The 19596-nt window shown below is 38.4% G+C and overlaps 1 protein-coding gene across 3 annotated transcripts in view; it reads right to left on the reverse strand.

The window, feature by feature from the left end:
• LOC108052459 (hemicentin-1) overlaps window positions 1-19596 on the reverse strand; it is an 85496-nt gene that overhangs the window by 17929 nt on the left and 47971 nt on the right. For all 3 annotated transcript variants that reach the window (XM_044459103.1, XM_044459102.1, XM_044459101.1), the window contains exons 7-12: window positions 16956-17156; window positions 13151-13302; window positions 12945-13089; window positions 9220-9350; window positions 3601-3760; window positions 1370-1578 (exon numbers count right to left, since the gene is read on the reverse strand). In XM_044459103.1, the coding sequence (XP_044315038.1) occupies window positions 1370-1578; window positions 3601-3760; window positions 9220-9350; window positions 12945-13089; window positions 13151-13302; window positions 16956-17156 (998 nt within the window). The remainder of the gene's footprint in view (window positions 1-1369; window positions 1579-3600; window positions 3761-9219; window positions 9351-12944; window positions 13090-13150; window positions 13303-16955; window positions 17157-19596) is intronic.

The following is a 19596-nucleotide window of genomic DNA, read 5'->3' on the forward strand; positions in this document are numbered from 1 at the left end:
TGGTAATAGTTTAAACATTTTAAGGATGATAACCGGAAATATTTAAAGGCAAAAAGGAAATGTCAAATTAGAGATTGAAAGAACTTTTGCCATAATAATTAGTGTGAATAAATAATATTTTTGCCTACAGAATTTTACACCAATATTAGGAAACAAATCATCAAGAATCAATTTCTTTCTTTTTATCCAATACTTTTTTGCCTCGGTGTGGCCTTCAAAATGTCAAACGGTGTCAATAATAATTTAAAACAAGAAAGAAAAGCTAACTTCGGGCGGAGCCGAAGTTGATATACCCTTGCAGAATACTCTGAAAATTATATTCTCCAAAATTATTCATATGCATTCTTAATACTCATCAAAAATCCCAACTTCCTAACTTTAAAAACACCAAAGTTATGGCATTTCCAATCGTTCAGTTATATGGCAGCTATAGGATATAGTCGGCCGATCCTTATGAAATTTAATAGGTAGGATTGATTGGCTAAAAATAAAACCCATAGAAAATCCCAACTTCCTAACTTAACAAACACCAAAGTTATGGCATTTCCGATCGTTCAGTTATATGGCAGCTATAAGATATAGTCGGCCGATTCTCATGAAATTCGGTAGGTCAGATTGATTGGCCAAAAATAAAACCTATAGAAAATCTCAACTTCCTAACTTAACAAACACCAAAGTTATGGCATTTCCGATCGTTCAGTTATATGGCAGCTATAAGATATAGTCGGCCGATTCTCATGAAATTCGGTAGGTCAGATTGATTGGCCAAAAATAAAACCTATTGAAAATCTCAACTTCCTAACTTTACAAACACCAAAGTTATGGCATTTCCGATCGTTCAGTTATATGACAGCTATAGGATATAGTCGTCCGATCCCGGCCGTTCCGACTTATATACTGCGTGCAAAGGAAAGAAGGGTGTGTGCAAAGTTTCAGTTCGATATCTTTAAAACTGAGAGACTAGTTCGCGTAGAAACAGACAGACGGACAGACAGACGGACAGACGGACAGACGGACAGACGGACAGACGGACAGACGGACAGACGGACATGGCTATATCAACTCAGGAGGTGATCCTGATCAAGAATATATATACTTTATAGGGTCGGAGATGTCTCCTTCACTGCGTTGCACACTTTTGACCAAAATTATAATACCCTCTGCAAGGGTATAATTAAAGGCGAGCGCAGCGAAATATGAAATATGAAAAATTGATCAGTGCGCCGCATGTTACTTTGAACCACCAGGATTGAACCGAGTGTCTGACGTGCTTAGCATTTAACATGACGACCGGGTCACGCATCTGCGGACCGCAATGCCGTTGACATTTGTCGGTTCTCAGGCGACTTTCCGGACTTTCGGGACTTACCTTGACGGGCGTGTAGGTGAGGGTGGAGCCCTGGGCGGAATGGGGCCGGAAACCACTCTGCGGCATGTCGAAGGTCTCCGCCGTGTTGTTGAAGGACCACTTGAAGTTCTCCGGCGGCGGAAAGGCATCCACTTCGCAAACGATTTCGGCCGCCTCGTTCCGCGCCACTCCATAGATTTTCTTTTGATCGGGTCGGCAAATTGGCTTATCTGTAGGGCGGAATCAGGGAAAACAGACGGTGAGTGCGGAGATCAAAAGAAAGTTGGCTGTAGTGCATTCTGCTGTTTGCATCTGCAGCTGGAATCAATAATCGCATCAAACTCTGGACGAAGGATTCTTTGTTTCACCCTCTGCCTCTTACAGGCTCAAAAGTCCCAAGTAGGAAAGTTCACCCTTTTGTGTGGCTGCCCCAGCGCCATTGTTGTCCATTCAAGCAGCAAACTAACAGAGCCGAAACGGGTGGATCAATAAGAAACGGCTTAGAGGGCTACTTTCGAAGGGCTAAATTACCTTTGCGCATCTTTAAGGTTAAATAAACTTTAAACCAATAGCTATTAAAATCCGTGACCTTTAGAATATACCACAGTTACCTCTACGCCAATATACCACAGTACCCTACGCCAATAAATACGGTTTCAAAATAATAAAAACCCTTTAAAATTGGGAATTATAAAAAATTAACTTTTTAGCAACAGACAAAATTTAAAAAAAACAACAAAAAAAACATGGATTTGTCTTTAAAAACTGCTTCTTACCAAGTAAAACCTTTTTGCATTCTTCAGTTCAAAATTCATTTAGTTTTATAAAACTACAAAACGAAGACCTGAATAAAAGAACAACTTTTGCCAGCGAAAACTTTTAGCAGAAGCGACGAGAAATGCAAGGAAAAGCCGAGTTGAGCAGGCCAGGGAATATTCAATTTTCTAATCCTTCGCCGGGGAAAATCTTTCAACTGTCTCTTGTCCCAGCCACGAAACTTGCGAAAGTTGCAAGTGGCGAATTTATTGTGCCATTTGACAACTGTCGATATTGCATGCCAAGCTGGGCAAGCCGTAAACAAATTTTTAACAAAGCTCGGGAAGCGGGGGAATACACAGTTGCCAGTTGGACACGGAGTTTTGTGGCCAGCGGAAGCTCTTTTTAAAACAAAAACCCGGCCAGCAAAGAACAAAAAATAGCAGTGGAAGTGATAAAAGGGAAATGGCACCGGAAAAAACCAAGGCATAAGGCCACAACAACAGACAAAGTGGTTAAAGGTCCTGCTGGCGAAAATGAATAGAAGGATCTCTGGCCTGCTAAATTGCTCGAAAAAGGCAAACTAATTAACCAAAGTTTGACTCGAGACAGGACCAAGTTCAGGAATCCTGCACAAATTGAGCAGAAGATTTGCGGTCCTGTCTTTCAAGAAGGGAAGGCTTCGCAACAAATTTAAGTTGAGCACCCAAACAGTTTGAAAAATATAGTTGGGGAAAATGATTTTTGTATACCCTTTATCTCATTTTATGTATTAAATTTGGTCGTCTAAATAAAAAAGAAAAAGAAGAAATTAAGCAAAAAAACAGTTCAAATACCTAAATAGTTGGTATTATCACAAAATATTTATTACTATGACTATTGAGTCTACTATACTGAATCGGATATTCCATAATTAGTTAGATACGGTTGCTTAAATTCCAAACTATCCAGGTTGGCGCCAAGCCAGAGAAAGTTCAAAGTGAGAGATTGCTGCTTGTGAATACACTATACTCCCTTTCGAGCTGTACACAGCTCAGCGGCACACAAAGGAGCATTCAAGCAGCGCACAATAATGGGGCGTATACGCAATAAAACTGCAAGAGGCCCGCACGAGCGCACAATGCCGGGAGTTCCCCGTTGAACCCCGGATTCACCGCTTCTCGCCATTCATCCTCATCTCTGGCCATACTCGAACACTCAATAATGCTCGTTTTTGTGTGTCAAAGGTCCACTCGAGAAACCAAACAGCAGCAGCAGGAGCTCTGAAACCGAAGAAGGATTTCAGTGGGTGGTTTTGGACCAGAATTCGATTTTCTATTTAAGCCTTCGCCGCAGCATTCGTTAATGGCCCGAACTCAGCCGTTCGATAGCGTTTTTATGGGTCAGCCAACACAATACGCGGCACACAATGGGGGTGTGTGTGTGTGTGTGTGTGTGTGTGCTGAGGAGCCACAAATCAACATATCCCGCAAACATCCACTAATCGCGATACTCACACATCACTTTCAGCTCGACCACATTGGAGTCTCCATCGCCCTCCACATTCGAGGCGGTGCAGGTGTAGTTACCCGCCTGGTGACGAGTGACTCCCTGGAGCGCCAGATCTCCGCTGCTGACAATCACGCCCGCTCGCTGGTTGTGCTGGATGATTTGGTGCTGCAATTGGCAGGAAAAGGTCGTTATTAAGAGGAAACATGAGCAAATTAGAGACTGAAAGGCACAGCTTAAGAGAGGTCAAAGCTAATTAGATTTTATTCAGCTCCCTACCAATTATATTCACTTGCATTTAATACCTCACAAGGGCATTAAGATTTGATTAACTGAATGTGTTTATTTCTGGATTTATTATATTATTTTACAACTTTTTCAGAGTGGCTTCAATAATTGTTTCAATATTGTCTAAAGAATGTTGTTAATTTTTCATAAGAGTGACACATGTTTCTTGTTAAGGGTTGTGTAATCTTATTTATATGAACGAGTTCAATTTTCTTCCCCTTTCGATGCTTTCATCTTAAATTTATCTTTAGGTCTCCTTTAAAATTTAGTTTGCCCAGCCAGCATTTATTGACTTATATGCCTTGGATACAAGGTCACCTATTTGCACACTTTCCGCTCCCCGGAAAAGCACTCATAAATGCGCGCATCACTGAACTCGCAGCTTCATTAAGGAGCTGCGCCTTGGATGGCTACGTGCCTGGCATCGATACTGAAAAATCAGCCGATATTTACTTTAAGTTTTCCCTTAAACACACACTCGCGTGGGGCCACCCACATAGAGGCCTTCACACCCAAATGCTTACGGAGGCTTGACCTTCTTGCCGCCTTTCCCGCACTTTCGCTCTCATTTTGAAATAATGCTCGAAGCCTGATGTTCGCCTTTTGGTTTTGTAGCCTTTTCCCCAACAGGCCGGCACTCGACAACATTTTGACGCATTTCCCCAGAGCCTTGTGCCATTTAGCAGCAAAACAAATTCGCACTTTGCCCGAGCTCAGCAAACAAACAAGCGGTGGGCGGCGGGAAAGGGGCGTGGCAACAATGAAAGCATTGAAATAAATAGAAATAGAAATAAAAATGTGTATAAATATGGTCGACAAAAGTCAAAAAGCCAGCGCCAGCCGAACAAAGCCTCAACGACCTTAGCACACATCCATACTGAGATGCCTATATCTGGATGTGTGTGCAAATAAATAGAAACAATGCAGCCAGGCAACCCAACACTTAGATAATAGTGTTGTTAGCTACACTTCAAAAAATTGACAAAACGAAACCTTTTTTAGCTAAATAAAAAGTATGTTTGATTTTAAAAATATTAATATCACTTTTAATAAATATTTAATATCAATGTAATAAAAAAAACGATATATAACATTTAAAATTAATAAACAAAAAGGTTTGTTTGACTCAAATTTTGATAATTACTTGTAGGTTATTTTCAAAGTAAGTAGCATTTCCATAGCAGAATATTATAAAAACATACACACTTATGCTATTTCGAAGTGTATATAATAGTTCATGAGAAGTAGAACGTGCTACAGTTTATATCCGAATGCATTGGGAATGGGTCGTAGATCCTGGAAACACCAAGCCGCGTCTTTTGTTTGGTGGCCCTTTCCATTGTGCAGATGTAAACAATTATTTAGATGGTTAGACAATCGCCGAATGCCAATGACAATATTTGCCCACAAGTCACATTCCGGCTATTGAATTCCATTTGATTTGAGGCAGAATGATTGATACCATCGACAAAGTGTCAGCGCCATCGGAAACCAGATTGCCGATACTGATGTATCCGTTACATATGCAGTGATTAGTCGCTATTAGCATTTCTCTCGACTTGTTTAAAGATCCTTAAAGTGCAGAAAAGCCCCAAAGGCATTGGTGTGCCCACCCCGGCAAAGGACCTTTCTCGTTTTCCGCACAGCCTCAATTCCCGTAGGGTTAACTTAAATAGCCCAAAAGGGAAAGGGAACGAACTGTGGCTTGGCTCAGCGACCTTGTTGTCATAAAACAAATAAAAATGTCGCCATGCATATACGAAAAGTAAATAAAGTTCAAGGTTGTCGGCAGCCCAAAAAAAAAAAAAGAAAAAAAGCGAACCAAAAAGTGTAAGCAAAGGCAAACAGAAGGTAGGCCTGCAAAGCCGTTACGCCCCAGTGGGCGTTGAGGATTATTTCAAATAGTTCGGGGCACATCCGCTGCAGAATTTCCGCTCGAGGTCACCACCCCCTCCCCCCGACGGCACCCACTTCCCGCTGACTTGATGATGTCTGCACAACCCTTTAGTGCCCCTCAATGCTAATGGCGCATTTTATGCGTTGCCATTTCTGTTTGTCTGTCTCTCGGCCGTGTTTTCGACTTGTTTGCCTGCCACTCCTCAAGCGCCAAGAGCCCTGGGCCACAATCACAACCCACGCCGCCCCTCGTGTTCGTCTGTCGTGGATGTTTGTTCCGACTATAAATACCCAATTAGTGTCCGTAATTTATCTGATGGCCCGGTCTGATTGAGTTGATTTGGTTTAGCCGTTCCCTGGGCACTTCTTACGAGGCTGCTCTTCTTTAAAGTTTTTCAAAAGAACTGTGCGTTAGGTCTAAGGCCCTTTTTCGAGTGCGCTAATTTAATTTTTTATGCGCCCTTAAAATTTAAAAATGTAAAACTATTTACATTCATTTATCATGATATTTGTCTAAACTTTATCAGCTGAACTTTCCACTAAACATTTTTTTTAATTGTATGCCACAGCAATCTCTTCAAATATAAAATACAAAAACAATTGTAAATAATTCTGGCGAAATAAAAATATATATTTTTAGGGAGGCTTTAAATTACTTAAAATAAATTGAAGCTACAATTTCAAAATTTATAAAATGAAATTGTAAATCGAGTTTTAACTAATAAACAAAAAAATAAAAAAATATTATTCAATTATCCGTTTTATTTTATTGAAATGGGTCTGCTAACCTGATATTTGCAGTTGAGAGTTCAAAATGGGAATGAAAACATTTATTTAAATCAATGCAAATTTGCAACTGCCTTTATGGTCCAACCAAGCATTTCCATTTGTCTGGTGGAACTATGTAAATATTCATGCTCAAGTTGCTGGAAAACTCTAAAGTCGTTTCCACCGACTTTGTTCTCTAATCAAATTTTCCGGCTATGTTTGCTTTTTCTGCGGTTCCTGACGCAACTCAGATAAATGCGAGTGTGTGGGCCAAATAACTTTTACTGCCAAAAGGATTCGGATTCATTCGGAGCAAACTGGTTGCTCTGGCAACGATTCCATCAAAGTTCTGCTCCTTCTTCGTCTATATGTTGTTGTTAATGAACATGTAAAACTTTTACTCGCACGCATATAGACACGCGTTGGAGAACTTTCTCCCTTGTGAGTGTGTGTGTTTGTGTGTGCAAGTTTAATAAAACTAATTGTTAATTTAATTTGCCAGCTCGTCGTTAATTGTCAGCTTGTCTAATTGAATAATAACAGACGAAGACAAGTTGCCTGCGTTCCAGTTTCGCCCTACGGCTGTTCAGCCAAGAAGAATGGTTCAAACCGAATCGATGTGGTGGCAAAACAAAAATTAATTTACTTGTTAACTGGATGCAACCGAGTTGATATAACTTGATTTGACTTTTAATTGCATTTGCAGGTTGCACTGTCACTGTTGCCAATTAACAATTGACTTTTAATGAACGCCCGACTTGGCTTCTTCGCCTTCACTTCGTCCAAGTCATTTGCAATTTTCCGCATGGCCTTGAACTCATTACGCATACGCCATGTGCACAGCTCGACCAAGTGTGGCTGTCTGTCTAACCCCTCCGCCTTTCACCCTGTTTCACTATTTTCACAGTGTGTGTTTGGCTTAGTTTCGTATCCATTTCATTTCCATTTTTGTACTGCCGCAGTGAACTTTTATTGTTATGACACTCGGCTAAGGCGAAAAGTTAGAGGGCAGAGGGAAAAGTGTAGAGGATTTCACGCTGAGCTGGATAAATGTAAGTGACGATTGCCAACTAACTAACTAACTGAGCTGCTGTCGCTTTCTGGCTTGTTAGCCAGCCAGACATATTCTGTGTGCCGTAAAAGCGGGTATTACGCATTGTTTTTAAAGTTTACTGAGGATAAAACACATTGTAGGTATTACTAGCTTTGAATGGCTCAACTTTATAGCTGACAAAGCATAAAGTAATAAAAAGCATATCAAAGTCTTAGGTATTTAAAAATATTACATATCTAAATTTTAAATAAATAGAAAACAAATTGACCATCTTCTGGAATATTATAATAAATCCGACTTTAAAATTAGAGGAGTTATAACTACAACATCTGCAAGAGTAGTTGAGTTTCGGCTTAGAGTTAAATTTCTTTTGTAATTTCTGTTGTCAGTTCATTTGCATTTAACATTCACTTCTAAAGCTCATTGATTTTACCCCATCCCCCTCTCTGCCTTTAACTTTCCCCATCCCGTCTGTATCCCCTATATAATTAGCATTTTGTTCGATGCAAGATAGACCTTAATGGAAATAGCACTCGAACCAAAACAGTCCCATTGTCTGTCGGGTAAATTATTATTTCATATAAAGTTTTTATCTACCTACCCTCTGGCCTGCGCTCATGTCTTGTGGAAGTTCTTTTGTACTAAATATACGTCCTTTGGCGCCCCCTACTACGAAAAAGTTTTTGGTCGTCTTCGAGTATTTGTATTTCCTTATTGTTGTTTTCGGTAAAAGTTATGACTAAGTTGTTGGTTTTGCTGTTGCCGTTGTTTAGCTTAGCTCTTTGTTTGGCCATGTACTTCATTGTGAATGAATTCAATTAGCATTCATATTATTCATACACTTGATTCGTTTCTTGTTCGGCATTGAATAACATTTATTTGGCAGCCATTGTTGTTGCTGTGGTGAGAGTTTTTTGTGCTGCCACTAATAAACAAATGATTTGCCTTGTAAACTTGTACGGACTCCCGAAATTCTCCCCATACCAAAGCCCTGTCTTATGCCAGCCACTTGACTCAATTGCCTTAAAATAATTGGCCAATAATTCAGTAAAAATGACCACTTAATTTCGGTTTCATAATAATTTAGCCAGGCGGTGGCTCGTGTGTGAGAGAAGCACGCCAATGTCTTGGGAATTGCCGGAAGTTTGGCAATTGTACGCTCAATTGCCTTGAGTGCAACATTTGAAGTATGTTTGAAGGTCAATACACAGAGAAAAAGATAAATAAAATATTTACATGGAACTTATATACCTTTAATATATTTATATAAATATAGGATATTAAGGTTGTTTTAATTCGAATTAAATAAAATAGCAAACACTTCATTCTTTGTTTAAAGAACATTTTTCAATTCTTATGTATATCAAACATATATCTTAACATTGTTTCTCTGTGTATCTAAGCCTGCCTTTTTTGGAAAAGACATCTAAACTTGATGGCCAAAAATAATATATTTTATGTGACCTAAAGAGGTATTTTTGCTAAAAGTTTACTTTACACTTTAGACCACACTCTTCTTCGCTTTTACTTTGTGTTTGTCTCAATAAAAAGAGCTCTTATATTTGAAAGAGCCCTTCATAAATATTGCAAGTCAAGGGAAGTTTTTTATTTGGTCACTTACATTATGCTTCCATACAACTTTATAAGCAGCCGGATTTGCATGCACTTTACACTCGAAGTAAACGTCATCGCCTTCCTCGATATCCTCCGGATTTAGATTGGAGCCCAAGTCCAGCTGCAAGGTGGGAATGACTGCAAAGAAAGTGGGAAAAAAAAACAAAACACTGGATGAGCATTGTATTCAATTGGCTTAGGCTGAGACTTAGACTTGGATTGGGAGTGGTATTCAGTCGGAGGAAAGTCCACCAAACGTAATTTGCTGTTTTGGGCAATCCTTCAACTCGAGCCCAAGAAAGGCATGAAATGGGCGGAAAAAGGGGGTTAATCCGGGCTTATCCGTGATTAGTGTCGCTTCGTCTTCGCCTTCTATCTATGTTTTTCTACCGCCCCTCGGCTCTTCGCCACCTTCCACTTGTTTATTATTATTTTGCACATTGTTTTTGGCAACTTTACCTACTCGTAGTTTTGGTCTGGTGTCTCTGTGTGCTTAGTGTTTATGCCTTTTTCTTTTCCGCTTTCTTGGGTGGCACGTTCTATAAGCAAGTTTCTTTAAGCCGATTTCGTCTTTTCGCAAAGACTTGTTAATGAAAATGAAAAGTGCTTTAGCACACAGCATCTCAGAAATGGAAAGAGAATGGACGAAAACCGTCTGAATGGGGAGGGGAGCGGGGGTGGCAAGGACAATGAGGACAGGAAGAACGAGTCAGAGCAGTTTGCATAATTTAAAGACCTTTCCCACTGCCCCAGCATCCCCCTTTGCCCCACTCATTGTGTCTATCTTTTTCCCGCTCAACAAGTTCATTAGCGATGACTTTAAGCCGGCACAGAAAACTAAGCAGAAACGAAGGGACAATGGAAATAAAGGATGTGCACTTGGCAAAACAAGATTGTTTATTAAATATTTCAGTTTTAATTTTCAGAATTTGGAAAGTGTTTTTATATATGTTGCTTTTTATTTTGTTTAGTAAATTATGGTTATGCCAACGTTTTTATCTTGTATTTTTAAAAGATGTTAGTTTGAAGAAGGTATAAGCATAGTTTTTCAAAGGAAGAATATTTTAATAATTTTAATATAATCCAAATTTATAAAACCCGCATTTTTTTCATCTGCATAATGACAGTTAGACATCCTACGAAGGAAACTCCAAGTGGCTGCCAGGCCACACTGTTGCGGTTAGGATGGGCTTAAGTGGTAATAACTGTCACTGGCCAAGCTGGCCAACTACGTCTGGCTAATGCATTTTATGGTCCTCCATCTCGGTGACTCCCTGACCCATCCCACCCACATGTCCCCCGTGGAGCGAATGTCCCGAAAACGAGAGGAAAAACCAAAGCAAGCCCATCCCAGTCGTAACTGCAGCTTAACGTAACGACTTTTGAGTGCCAGTGGCACATTATGCTTTAGCTGCAGTTGCAATACGAAGGACTGCATCTGTGTGTTTACCAGTGTGTGGGTGGTTGTATATGAGTGTGGGTGAGGTCTGTCATTGTCTATTGCACAAAGTTGAACCAGTCCTCGTTAGCAGTCCTTAAATTGATTCCACTAGCCTCCACTGCCATATAAATTGCATTAAGCTTAGAGCTTATTTTCCTCTTCCTATTCTTTTATATCCTTCATGGGGGTAATTCAGTTATATCGAAAAGTTTACAATTCATTTAGATCCAATAAATGATTGGGAAACTATTTAATAAAGCCACAAAAATGTAAATCCTAAAAAAAATGCAATAGTATTTTTAGCACTTTTTGTTAACACAATTTATTTTTATAAATTGTATATTATTTAATTATGTCATTTTGAAAAATAATTGTTTAAGTAAGATAAAATTGTCCCCCTTTAATCCAAACCCTTAATTTCTTATCTAGTCCATAATTTTGTTTAATCAAAAAATCTGCCTCGTCATTATGTTTATTGCGGATATGACTTTAACTTTTGTGGGCCTGTCGTTTCCTGTTGATTTCATTTTGGGAAGCCTAACCTGAGTTGATTGTCTGGAAAATAAGAGGTCTGCCTGCGCTGAGGTGATCGGATTAAGATATTAGAGATAACTTTTTTACGGCCCCGGCTAAATGTGATGTAATATAATGAGAGAATTATTGGCAGCTTCAACTTCAACCTGCCCCATCTCAAGTCTGTTAGCAGACGACATTGCATCAACTTTTCAATTTACCCCCGACGCAAGAGGCAAACAAAGAACGCGCTTAAAAAAGACACAAAATCTTTTCGTGGAAACGCGGAAGGTCGAGGCGGGAAATATGAAATCTCAGGAAGTGTCAGGAGAAGGAAAACGGAGGGGGACCAAAATATTTTAAGCACGCTATAAACATGTAAATGAGCATGGAAATTGAAATTGTTATCTAATTTTTTATATCAGCGCCCGCGCAGAAGCTGTGCCCTACTCTTTTGCGACAAGACAGGACCACACTGAGAAAAAAAGCTTACAATAAAGTCAAAAACAAAGATTGTATTTAACGGAATTTTATGTCATTTAAATAATGACTGTGAAAGAGAAGTTAACTTTTTAATGTACTATATTTTTATATTTCTGTATTTAAATACATCATAAAAATATTTAATAGGAGAGTTTTTTTAATAAGAAAAAAAATGTGGGACTCTGATTTCACCCCAGCCGTTTCTCTCAGTGCATCATCTGCAGCACAACGGGGAAGCATCCCCATCATCGCGGCAGCCACCGAAAGGAGTAAAAGTTTCAATGGCATTGGGGAACAACGAGGCGGCAAGCTTTTTAGATAATAGACGTGGCAACTGTTTGCCCAAGACGCTGTCGTCACAGCCCAGAAGACGAGGACACGAGACCCCAGGACTATTGAAACATTAAGGGTTTTACGCGCATATGTGTGGTGTGTGGGTGTGGCTTGAAGTGAGCTTTCCGGCTTGTCGTATAGTGTGTGTGGTTGTGCACAACTTTCTTGGCCGCGCGCGTTTTTAATATTTTGCCATAGAAATTTTATTAACAAACTTTACCCTCAGCACATTGTTGACGCGGCCCATAAAACAAACGTTTGACATACGAGCCATTGGAACGCAAAAAGAAAAAATTGAATGTATTATGTAAGGCCCGCCAATATTTGGAACAGAGTTCCGAAATACCGCCTCCCGCCCCCCTGTCACTATGGCATTGGTATGCAAATCAGTATTGATTCCCCGAAGGACATGGGCGATAAGCGGTTGACATAGTTTATGGGTTCGCACGAGAACCAGAACGAGGGCCCATCGATGGTTTATGGGGCACTCATAAAGCAGCGGCATATGTCAAAACGGGGTGTTATTAAAGCGGAGCGGGTCGTCTGTTCCTGGTACAGAAAATGTTCCGGAAGAACTGTTGACAATGGTTTTGATTGATTTCAAAACTAAAAGGGGAGTTATATAGGTTACCCTAATCTAGAAATTAGTCAAAAGCAACATAAAAAGTTACAAGTAAAATTGAACCTCATTTTCTCTTTATTTCCTTACTTGGTTTTCATGTTTTATTAAATATTTATAGAACTAAAACAAAAGCTTGAATATATATTATTTTTTTATCGCGTTTAAAATTTGTACTCAAATATCAAGCTCTCATATTTTTACTTTTTTTAATAAATGCAGGATGTATAACTTATTTTCATTTAAAAATGTATTTGTTTACTAATTTCGTAAAAACCCTTATCGAAACGTTTTAGCATACATTATTAAGTGTATGAGAAATGTATATATATTTTATACTTACAGAAAACATTCAATTTCATGGCCGTTTCTCGAATTCCATTGCGAACGAGCTCATTGGTTGCCCGACAGGACAAAGCCTTGCCGTGATCTTCTCTTGTGGGTGTGATCGATAGCACCGAAGTGCTCACATTGCCATCCTCCGAGACCTTTTGTAGAAATAATAAGTTAAATATATAACAAAAATTTAAAAAATATTTGCTAATTTACCTTCTGACTGTGGCCGAGTAGTTCGAGATTGCCCATCCACCAGGTAATCTTGGCCGGCGGCCTTGATCCAATCGCCTGGCATTCGATCTCGTACTTTCGATCTGCTGACATCGGCTGGTTGTTAAAGCTGATTTCCACCAGAAGAGGCCGCACTGCAATGCAAACAGTTTGTTTATAAACGCACATTAATTTCCATCCTTAATTTATTTGCTTAAATGTCATTTATGGTTGGTTTCTGCCCTCCTCCCCTGACACTTTTTTGGTTTTGTTTCTCGCTTTCTCCATTTTGTTTGGTGCGACAGCAGCTTTTTTGTTGATTTATTCAAATTGTGTGTGAAAAATCGAAATCGAAATGTAAATGACAGCCAATGCAATTAAAATTAATTGCAACAAATTACGATAGCCACCAGCAACAGAAATTGCTGCAAGAACAACTGGGGAAGTGCAACAATGTTGAGCATAGGGCAGCAAATATTTATGTTTTTCATAAAGGGACCCATTATATGAAATGATAAATGTCAGACGAACAAGGCAAAGGCAAAGGAACTGACACGAATCGAGGAAAAGCATCAGCAATTTTTGTCCATATTTCCAACACAAATTATATATTTATTTTTACAGAAAAACAGCGAATACTTGATAAAAAGTTAATCATTCAGGGTAACAATTATAATTGCGAAAAATTCTCATTCAGTTTTTTCGTTCCGCTTGTTCTATTTCATCGAAAACTTTATAAAAAGAAGCTAAACGGGAAAATATTGTTTCCGCATTGCGAAGGATGACTATTTATGGCCAATTGGCATAGGCTATTGTTCGATTGGAAGATCACAAACAATGCATTAAATTTCAGCCAATAAATATTCATGCAATTACATTTATGTAATTTGAATATTTGTTAATATTTATGCTGACAGCAATTTGTTTACCCACTAAATTGAAAATTGGCCAAACAAATAAACAATAACAAACATATTTTTTTCCGTCACCTAAATATGGTCACGTAACGCTTCGGAGTTCAGGTTCATTATCAGCATTACACAATTTCGCATCGTTATCGATGGAATTGTTTGTGTGTGTTTCACCTATAGTTTTTTGCACTTTCGTGCATTCATGGAAAATTATAAATTACGCCCTTTGGTTTTCAAGTGGAAAATGATTACAAATATTAAAATATCGTTTGATAAGCGAATTATTCTTTTAAATGAATATTTACGGAATGCATTTTCCTCATTTAAAATCTCTATTGTCTATTCAATTTTCTTATTAGCTTAAAGATTCACAAAACAGGGAAATAAACTGATGAAAGGGTATACTTTTCCAGATACCTTTAATAATGTATTCATACATTTCCTGCAATTTAACAAGTTAAGCCAACTGTTGTTACTTTTTTCAGTTGTTGTTACATTTGCTGCGGTTGGCCGCACATTTTATGCGTTAATTTAAAGGCGTGACATTTCAGTTAAGCCCAAATGCGATAATAAAAAAGAAAAACCAAAAGAGTGGCAGAGAAAGGGAGGTGCATGCAACTATCTACAATTTTATTTATTTCAATGCCATTTTTTTCCCTTTGTTTTCTCCTGCATACATTACAATATTATTCCACTTTTTAATTGTTTTCGTAGGCATTGAACAGGTTTCGATGCGTTTGTTGTTGCTGCTGCAGCAGCGCTTTATTGTAATTAAATTAATTATGCACATTTGCATTGGAAAATCATTTAAATGTTTAATTAAACGCACTACACCAGCGAGCATAGAAGACCTGGCCCCAAAGGCCCTGAACTGCGACCAATTATGCAAACAGATCCAATAAATTTTTAAAGCTACATTTTCTGCAGTAATATCCAAAATAAAAGAAGTGTCAATTTTGTGATGTGATTGCCTCTTATATTTTTGATTGGAATTGGAACCATGGGGAAACCTAAGCCAGAACTGCAACGAAATTAATGAATACAGAGGGAACGCTTTAATTCAATTAAATGTTGCATTTCGGCTTTGACCAGCCCTTTTGGGGCCTTAAATTGTGTGCTAATGAGGAACTCTCATAATTGTTTTGTGTGAGGGACTGAGTCTCGTGACAGGCGTAATCTAATTGTTAGTGGCCATAAAATTAACTAATTAAGGTCGTACTTATTATACAACTGCCCTGTTCCCCATGCTCCTATTCTCTCATTACACGCGAAGCTTACCAAAAACAACAGAATTTCTGTAAAGGGAAAGTGAAAAAACCTGGTTAAGTTTTCTACCACTACCTTCATTTCAAGGTCATTTGTTAAACGCGGTAAGAAACTGTGGCCACATTAATTGACCAAGTTATAGAAATTCCAACGCCTCATCTTAAGCTGTTCTTATTGGCGTGTTAACTTTTATGTCCATATTCTTATGCTCTTCCTTAGTGCCAGTATTTTGGCCAACTCAAGGCAATAATATCAAATATGCGCATCACCAGCTGCTGTCGCTGGAAATCTACATTATTTTTGGGGTACTGGGAACCTAAGTAGGAATTGACGTCCAATTGCTTTGGCATTTTGAGAGCCATGACAGACGCGCCAAAGTGCCATAAAATTCTATGGCCAATCTTTGGCTGTTAGCGCAATGTCATGGGCCTAATAACCGAGCATCCAACAAAATATTAGATGAAAGGAGAACAAGGAGAGGTGGCAGGAACTTAAAGATCATAACTGGTTTTCGTCGGGATAATACTATAAATATTTTTAAAATAAAAACATGACTTCTTCAGATCGTTGGAGATTTTAGATTATAGGGCTATACGAAAATAAAGTGATTGATAATTAATTGATAAGGATACTATAATGACCTTTTATTTCGTTTTCGTTAAGGATGTTTTTATATCTGATGGTTGGAATTGCAATTTATTTATAATGCTCTCCCTTAATAAAGCTGACAGAATTTGTAAATATATTTCAGTCGCAGCAAATAAACTCGCAGCTAACAGCTTTTCAGGACACAATTCTCTCAACCACTCACACTCACTCTCGAAATTGGCAACAATTTAATTCAATTTAACAATTTGCACTACTGCTGCCCGTGAAAAGCGTACAAAAGAGGCATTTAAAAAAATTTCACAAAATAATAAATCCACTGGGGTCATGCACAGTCCACTAACCTGACTGAAACTTCTACATTTAAAAAAAAAACAAAAAAAAAGGAGAGTTTGATATGATGTTGGGGCGAACAATATGTGCCAGGTCAGAGGCCATAGTAGGTAGGATAAGTTACGCACAGGAATTTCTGTTTTCCCTATTCAGTGTATACTTTTTATTTGGGCATTCGGGTATCGCATGCAATGTTGCTGCTGTTGCCGTTTGCATTTTGTTATATTTGCATAAGCCATTTTATTATCTATTTTTTCCTGCTCAGCCTCCCTGGGTTCTTCTCTACTTTTTTTGGGGTGGCTGCTGGTTCGTTTTTATCTGCACAGCTATTTGTTAAAACTTTTATCGCAACGCTTAAAACCGAACAACAAAAGCAAGAACTCAGGATCAGAAAAACTGAAATAAATACAATAAATAAATAAATTGTTTGGCAAAACGTTTTTAGCACCATATTTGGGTCACTTAAACTCGTTTCAATGCAGTGGGCCTGCAATTTACTATAAAGTCATAAGACGCTAGAAGGAATTTAAAATCTAAATGAAAACACCTTCTGATTTGAGAAAGAAAAATAAAACTTTGATTTGGTAAATTCTTTAAAAGCAGGCACTAGATTTTAAGCTTTAATATCAAGACACTAAATTCAGTGGTTGATGTTTAATTATATTTTACCAATATAGCAGTTTTATACTCACGGTAGAGCTCGATAGTTATGTTGGTGGCCACATATTTCTTGTGGAAATTGCTGGCCTGGCAGGTGTAGACCGCATGCTGGTGGATTCGTGACAGGTTGCGAACCACCAGTTTGCTGTTGATGGCCCCATCGTATGTGTAATCGACAACGCTGTTCTGCAGCTGCCCATTCATCAGCCAGATGACAGTCGGCGGTGGAGACCCTGCAAAAAGAAGGAATATATTGTAAACAAGAGATGCTGGGAAAATCGTTTCAAACTGGTATTTATAAATTAATCTTCAAATAATCCATTTAATATTGTATTTTGCGAGTTATGGTAAGCTATTTGTATTCTTCAGATACTGGACAATATGGGGACAAGACTTACTGGGCACTAGTTACTTTTCAAGCTCTCCATTACCTGGATTGAAGTGCCCGTTATAATCTATCCTTGGAACCTCTAATTTAGTTGGCTGGTGGGGCATGTTAACTAGCCACCATGGTGGTGCAATTGCTGAGGAGTGGGCTCCACTTAAATCAGCACACAGACGCACAGCCACATTACTCATACGCAGCGTGCGGCACTTGGCCCCTTTTAACGACTTCAACTTAATCAAGCGCTGAAATTAGCTTTTGTGTGCGTATATGAGCGCACATTAATTTAATAGCAACGGGTGGTCGGTCACTCTCTCAAAGGAGAGCTCATAATACACTGTGAACAAATAATAAATCTAATGTGCAGCTTAAAACAATTACACAGGGTGTACATTATTCAGTGTGGCATATTTTAAATTCCATTGCACTTAGCTAATCTACAATAAATAACCAGAGTTTTCTAAACTTTTCTGTCAGTGTCGTGCGTGGAAACAAATAAATTCTCTGACATGCTTGTTGTATATTTTTCTATTATTACATAGTTATTACGCAAAATGCTTGATGAGTAGCCATAAAAAGCAATGCGACTGAACAAGTACCATTAAATCCACCTGGAAATTCACTAAAACTAAGCCACGGATGGGCCAAAAACTGCACTTGATATGTTTGAAAAATGTGTCGCCCAGGCATATATAGATTTTCATATATGTAGACGGAAATACAGAGAGGTAAACGCACATTAATTTGATTAATAACTGCCATTTGGTAGAGTTTTATGTTGTTTATGAAAATATTTCACATACTAGCTCTGTGTGTGTGTTTGTGCTGGAGTAGATTAGCGCATGTGTAGCAAGGCGGCTTAATGGTTGCCAGTGATTTATTGGCCTCTTCTCCAACAGAAACACAATGCAAAAATCTAGCAAAAAACAATTGGAGAGCCAGAGAGAAACGCCAGTTAAAATTATGATTTGGCAATGCAATTGTTGCTATTTTTTCCGCACTTAAAGTCAGAATTTGTATTTTTTGACAATTTATCTGACTCTTGCTTTCACTTTAAAGCGCACACCAAGATTGCTTTAAGGCTCGGGTGAAGTCTACTTTTTTTAATGTCAACATAAGGTGGCACAGCCAACGCAAACTCTCTTACACACACACACACACCTGAAGCTGACTTGCATTTACTCCGCACAAAAACACACATAAAGTTTGCACTAGTTTTTTACTCTTTCTCCTTGGACTTTTTTATTTTAGCCTGCCTTACATACCCTTACCAAAAGCGATTCCCAAATGTGTGCCAGGGTCACAATAAAATTCTTACTTTTTACTGGATTAAACTTATTGTGCCGTTAACAAATATTTTAGCTTAAACCTAAATACATAGGAGGTTTTGATTTCTATAGCTCTTTCTATAATAATAGAAATATTAAATGATTAGGAGCTTTATGTATTTTAGTTTACATTAAACTTTTTAATGTATCTTTCAACACAACTGTTGTAGTTAATACGATCACTACATAAACCTACTAAAGAGTATTTTGGCCAACATTCCTGAAAGAAGCACGCTCCTTTCTTTTATTTTCTTTTGCTTTTTTGCCAAGTGCTTTGCCATTTTTAGAGCAGGCATCAGAAAACGGGTTTTTGTGCCAGGCAGCAGAAAAGCAGTAGCCGTAGTGGCAAGAGCGACATTAGCATTTCTTTGCCATGTCCACCTGGCGGGAGTGCACCTGCCCACCTTCCCACCTAACCACCACCCACATCCACACCCACTTCCTAATGAGCAGCAGCATTCAAATGCGTGCCAGTTTTCAGCGTTTCCTTTTGGCGGAGACTTAAAGCCGCTGCCAGCCAAGTCCGACTCACTTATGCACTTTTGCACACACGTTACCAGAGCTCAAAGAGTCCATATTTCTGGCTTCGTATTGTTCTGTTCACCGACATTATACAGAAATGCACAGCGAAAGGAAAGTGCCACCAAAAATGCCTTCCAGCTAATGTATGCCACTTAATATGGCCAAATATTTATATCAAATATTTTACATAATAGTCAATGAATAAAAAAATTACTATAATGTCTTTTAATTATGAAAAAACTAATGATAAAAAATACATCAATTATGTTGTAATTTGATACTATTTGTTTGATTTATGATAATTAATCTATCTGTCTTTAATTAATCAAAAAGTGTCATTAATATGGACACATTTTAAAACAAATTTGTATTGCTTTTTTTGTATGGTTTTTTGATTGTAAATGAAATTAAAAACTTAGAATGAAAAACTGCTGGTGA

This window comes from Drosophila rhopaloa, unplaced genomic scaffold, assembly GCF_018152115.1.
Source record: "Drosophila rhopaloa isolate 14029-0021.01 unplaced genomic scaffold, ASM1815211v1 contig_178, whole genome shotgun sequence".
Lineage (NCBI taxonomy): Eukaryota > Metazoa > Arthropoda > Insecta > Diptera > Drosophilidae > Drosophila > Drosophila rhopaloa.